Below are 6,141 nucleotides of genomic sequence, written 5' to 3' on the forward strand. Positions count from 1 at the left end.
TTTGAAAGTTTGTGTGTGTTTTTATGATTCATTCAGCATATTTTAGGTAATTTCTGTACTTTACATTTTCTCTATTCTTACTGATTACATTATTCAGTGACTGAGGAAGAGGAGTAACAAACAAAACTCCATCAGCATGTTCAGCGTCTGTCTGCAGACCTATGTTCATTTTATCATTCATGTTCTTTTTTACTACTGGAACAAAATATATTATTTAGTATTTTCTTCATTACTGATAACAGGTTTCAGTAATGCATATTGTATTATTCCATAACAAATGGATAAACTCACCATATTTCTGAATGGCCACTTCGTTGCTGTACTCTGTGTAGAACGGTGGATCTCCTCTTCTTCCTCTGCAGTGGTACAGACCTTCTTCTGAGACATGGGTAATGTTCTCTGGTACACCATTCCTTATGGACTGAGCTTCAGAGGAGTCAGATGTACGTTTGAACCAGTCATATTTCCAGACAGCGGAGCCCTCCACAGAACAGGTCAGTGTCACATTGTTCTTTCTGTGTATGATGTTTGTGTCTACTGTCAGTCTGGGTTTAGGGTTTTCCACTGTTCAAAAAACAAAACAAGTTCATATCTTGAATATATATCAGGATCATGGATTGTGTCTACACCTAGATTAGAGATTGTGATTGAGCCTGCTGTGTGGTCCTGCTTTATGTCCACTACAAATACATCATCATCATCATCATCATCATCATCATCATCATCATCAATCATTGAAATTTCTGGTTCTATTTAATATAATTGATATTCTTGTTGTGCATCTTCTCCGCCTCCCGTTTTTCTCCCCGTCTGTCTGTCTCTGTCTGTATCCTCCACCCTCTTCTCTTGCCCTTTGACTCAACTGGTCTCAGCAGATGGCTGCCGGCCATGAGCTGGTTTCTGCCTTTCAAAATAAAGTTTTTCCTTGCCACTAAAGCCAAGTGCCTCCTCATGGTGGGAATTGTCAAGTCTGAAAATAATATTATAAAGAGTACATTCTAGATCTGCATATGGAAAATATCATGACATAACTTGTTATGATTTGGCACTATATGAATGAAACTGAACTAAATTGAAAAGAAAACATATCTGTATGAAGGTAGCATACTCAGCAAACATACAGTTTGACATCAGGGTCAGCTCATGTCTCATGACATAAATATACATGTAAAAATTCAGTAATATAGTCATTGTATGTGTTGGTACATGGAGTAATATGAAATGTGCACGTAAAAAGACAAATGCAAAAAGAGGAAGTGATCAAAACTGAAATCACTCTTCTTTAGATTACTTCCTGTTTTTGCATTTGTGTTAAATATTGTGTGGATAAGAAAAGATGATTTCTCACCTTCATTAAATATTGTGTGGATAAGAAAAGATGATTTCTCACCTTCAGCGTGTACGTAGAGGAGTGTATTCAGCACTAAAATAAAAATTAAAACTTTATTAGACAATACTCAAAGATCTTCAAACGCTACTTAAAGTTTGATCAGTGGTGACTGTCATTCAATCAACAGTAGCTAGAGGTAAGAATAAAAAAAACACAAAACTCTTTAGAATTAAAAAAGCAACACAATATATTCAAAAGTGATGATACCTTAGAACACATACTGCATGCACTGTGCAAAAACAAGTGCAAAAATAACTAGTGCAGTCGTCTATTTAACACAATCCTCCGCAAAGATCATGTCTACAAAACCAGGCAGCGTATACCTTGGACAAGTCACTTAGAGACATAGAGACAAACAACCATTCACATTCACGGCCAATTTAGAGTCACCAATTAACATATTAAGTGCATGTCTTTGGAGTGTGGGAGGAAGCTGGAGTACCCGGTGAGAAACCACACAGACACAGGGAGAACATGCAAACTGCACACAGAAAGGCCCCAGCTAAGGTTCAAACCACAAATGTTCTTGCTGTGAGGTGACAGCGCTCACCACTGCCATATACTGCATACACTGTGCAAATACGAGTGCAAAAATAGTCCATTTTGTGTATCTAACACAATCATCCACTCTGAACAAAGATCACGTCTACAAAATCACCATGCTAATAATAAAACTCTGAAAGTCACAAAGTTATAAAGTCACAGATACTTACAGAATAACTCCAGCACACGGAGCAAAGTGTGCCCCATCTTCACATCGAGCACCGACACGTCGCTCTGTTCCTCTGCTTCTGAGGAAATGTTCGACTTTGTTTTCATAATTACGCAGCAGAGACAGGGAAGAGAGAAAGACTTCTTCTTTTTTTTCATTTCTTCTACATATAGCTGGTCAGTACTTCCTTCCCTTTTACACAGAGATAAAAAAAAAACAGAGTGGTTTTGACCACAGCATACTGACATGTTCACACTTTCTGCAAAGATCTTTTACCTCGTCTCTTGTGCAAAACTTTGTTCCAGAGAAAAATGGCATAAACAATTCATGAATACAAAATACGATAACATCAGATCATAGACTTTTAAACATTTTATTGTGTTAATTTGTGCATGTGATGCAGTACATGTCCACTGCTCTTGCATCCACAGTGTCTGTATTGTGATGAGGGTCTGTGTTGTGTGTGTGTATATATATATATATATATATAGTGCATCCAGAAAATATTTAGACTCCTTCACCTTTTTCACTTTTTGTTATGTTGCAGCCGTATGATGAAATCCTTTAAATTCATTTTCCCGTCATCAATCTACACTCAGTTCCCCACAATGACAAAGTGGAAACAGGATTTTAAGAATTTTTTGCAAACGTATTAAAAAGAAAATCACATTGACAGACGTATTCAGACTCTTTGCTGTGACAAATTTAGTTCATCAGACCAACCTGACCAAAAACAAACCTTGTGGTATCTCATGAAGATACTTTTATCTTTCTATTTTTTGATGGCCTTTCAGATTTGAAACAGAAATAGTCAACAAAACAGTGACATAAACTGTTTTTCATTGTGCTATTAGGATTACTTTATAACTAGAGCCAAAAATAAACGGAGCCAAGCCAACACTTAAAGGTGTGAGAGAAAAACAAACAACTTTATACTTCCTCTTTCCAAATAATGTGCTGCTGTGTGTCATCAACACGTTCACACCAGAACTAAAAAAAAGAGGTGTTATGTGCAATGCATAGAGAGTGCTGAAACAACACGTCTTCATTCTTCACTCTGTGCAGGGGTATGTACGCAGCAACTACTACTTAATATATGGAGTATTAATCAGACCAGATCAGACCAGATCTAAGTGCGCCATGCATATCACTCACACATAGTGATATCGTGCACCCACATAGATTCTTGCTACTCAACTTTGTTCCCCCCCACCCCCCACAACTTCACGGAAGCTCTAAAGACAGATGTGGTGTGAAGTATCTCAAACATTACATTAAGAAACATTAAGACAAAATATAATCTAAATGTACTTTGTACAGTGACTGCCACGATTTAATCTCACACCACTACACTGCATTACCATCCTGTCAGCTGTGGCTGCTGCATGTAGATCCAGTCACTGATCAGCTGTCAGAGCAGTCGACTGAGTGGAGAGTAAAAAGGTTTATTATTATTATTTCATTTTAAGTAAGAGAGTGACAAGTTTTAAAGGTTTTAGTGCAGCAGTTATTCACTACTTTGCACGCATGTCATAGTATTAATCAGACCAGATCAGACAAGACCTAAGTGTGCCATGCATATCACTCACACATAGTGATATCGTGCACCCACATAGATTCTTGCTACTCAACTTTGTTCCCCTTTTCCCCCCGCCACAACTTCACAGAAACTCTAAAGACAGATGTGGTGTGAAGTATCTCAAACATTAGATGACAAAATATAATCTAAATGTACTTCGTACAGTGACTGCCACGATTTAAACTCACACCAGTACACTGCATTACCGTCCTGTCAGCTGTGGCTGCTGCATGTAGATCCAGTCACTGATCAGCTGTCAGATTTTTATTATTATTATTTATTATTTTAAGTAAGAGAGTGACAGGTTTTAAAGATTTTAGTGCAGCAGTTATTCACTACTTTGCACGCATGTCCTATTAAAATATCTGACAATATGTGACAGCATGCATGTAATCTCTGCAGGAAACCAGGGGTCCCCAATGTTCAAAAGAGGGAAATCTGACCCCAGAAAACTGTCAATCATTTCACGTTTAAGCTCACGTTTTTCTGTGTTTGATTACACTACGTTGGGGGGAGGCAGCATTCATTGTATTAGGGAACTGACTTAACACAAAAGAGATAACAGAAGAAGACACTTGCGCATGCGTGTGTGCAGTGAGTCCAGCCAAAGTCATGATGTCACTGCTCTTTAACAGGATGAGGCAGGCTTCCTCATGTAGATCTGTTTTCTGTGCATTGCACTTGACTTTGACCTTCAGCGTGTACGTAGAAGAGTGTATTCAGCGCTAGAATAAAGATTAAAACTTCAGCAGACAATTCTCAAATACCTTCAGATCAGTATCAAATATTTCTATGATGATATCCTGCACAAAGATCATGTCAACAAAACCACCACGCTGAAATAAAACCCTTTGAAAGTCACAGAATTACACACATTAACACAGAGCAAAGTGTGCCCCATCTTCACATCCAGCACGACACGTTGCTCTGCTCCTCTGCTTCTGAGGAGGTTTTGTACTATGTATTAATAATAACGCATCAGAGAGAGAGAAGACCTTCTTCTGTGGTTTTGACCATAGCAAACTTTCACACCTGCTGCAAAGACATATCAGCTCATGTCTCGTGCAAAGGTTGTGCAAAGTCACACATTTCACAGACATGGAGGTTGCCTCTTGGCAAATTTAGATTCCAGTGAAACAGCAGCCTTACCTGGGAATCAGCAGTCTGAGAGGCCAGCCAGAGCCACCACATCGAACTTCACCACGGCTCTTCAAAAACCTCGATACGTCAAAGACATCGAATATTTATAGTGTCTACGATTCTCTTATTCACTGCTTTTGCCATGCATAAACAACAACAATCTTCCGTAGCTGTAATTTACCTGATGTTCCTTGAACACCTCACACGCGGACTACTCGCGCACGCGGCTGTTCGGTGGCTGCGGCGCGAAGAGAGAAACGTCTTTTTCCCTCCAAAAGACGAAGTCAGCCAGACAAGATTATCCTGTGAAAAGACAGAAGAAATGTGTTCAGATGTAAGTTTTCACACACTTTGAGCCGAGTGGAGATGAGTGTGCCGCCAGAGAGGGAGAAACATTCAAGCTGCAAAGTGGCGTGGAAAGAGAAAACTTCGAGGCAACTCCAAATAGATGGATGAGCCTGGGTGAGTTGGTGAGGTTAGGCAGGTTAGGTCATTAGCATTAAGGGCCATTTCAAAAACAGTGATTGTGGTGTTATTTTAAATTTGGAAGGTGCTAAAGTAAAAATAAAACTCAGGATAAAACATGTGGAAGAGAAGAAGTTAATAATACTATATCTGGGTCACGATGCGCGAAATAAGTATACCAAAAAAGTATCCCGGTTCTGGGTATCTCGCGATACTGCTGCCTTTTTTAAATTATTATGATTATTTTAATAAACTGCAATGTTTTTTGTACAAGTTATAAATAGGTATTACTTACTTTTTTGGTCATGATACACTAATACTGGTGTATAAGATAAGACTGAAACGAGTTTGAAACAACAAGTTGTTTTTTTTTGAGCGAAATTTAGTGGTGGCACTGACGACGACGCGGGCCCGGTCCTTCTGCCATGGTGAGTGTTGTCTCGTGTTTTGTACTGTGCTTGGTTTGTTTTTGGAAGCGAATTTCTATCGAAGAGGAGCTGTCTTCATGGAGTTCGTTTCTTGCCGCCAGAAACACGCGAACAGCCAATCAGCTAACAGAACGGGCGGACCCAGCGTGCGGATACAGCCTATCATATCCCCGGACATCACCAGTAACAGGCAAACAGCCAATCATCAGCAGCCTCCACTCCGGCTCTGCCTGAAATACGCTGCGGTTTTATTTTTTGAGGACACCGAGAGGCAGCGAGCTGTGGTCGCCTCGTGATTCCCGCCATTCGAGTCAATGTTTTAAACCCCACCGGCTCCGCCGCTGTCCGGTTCAGTGCGGGCCACCACTCGGCTGTTCTATTTTTTACGGACACTGCAAGCAGCCTCGAGCTGGCTGAAGCCAGACAC

At 39.9% G+C, this 6,141-nt stretch overlaps 1 protein-coding gene across 1 annotated transcript in view; it reads right to left on the reverse strand.

Annotated features, from left to right (window-relative positions):
* Positions 1 to 6,141, reverse strand: part of LOC109139830 (uncharacterized) — a 19,705-nt gene that overhangs the window by 4,649 nt on the left and 8,915 nt on the right. The window contains exons 6-9 of the mRNA XM_027288179.1: positions 5,003 to 5,124; positions 2,104 to 2,294; positions 1,391 to 1,423; positions 292 to 564 (exon numbers count right to left, since the gene is read on the reverse strand). Coding sequence (XP_027143980.1) covers positions 292 to 564; positions 1,391 to 1,423; positions 2,104 to 2,294; positions 5,003 to 5,124 — 619 coding nt within the window. The remainder of the gene's footprint in view (positions 1 to 291; positions 565 to 1,390; positions 1,424 to 2,103; positions 2,295 to 5,002; positions 5,125 to 6,141) is intronic.

The sequence above is a fragment of the Larimichthys crocea genome, chromosome XIV, assembly GCF_000972845.2.
Source record: "Larimichthys crocea isolate SSNF chromosome XIV, L_crocea_2.0, whole genome shotgun sequence".
Taxonomy (NCBI): Eukaryota; Metazoa; Chordata; class Actinopteri; family Sciaenidae; genus Larimichthys; species Larimichthys crocea.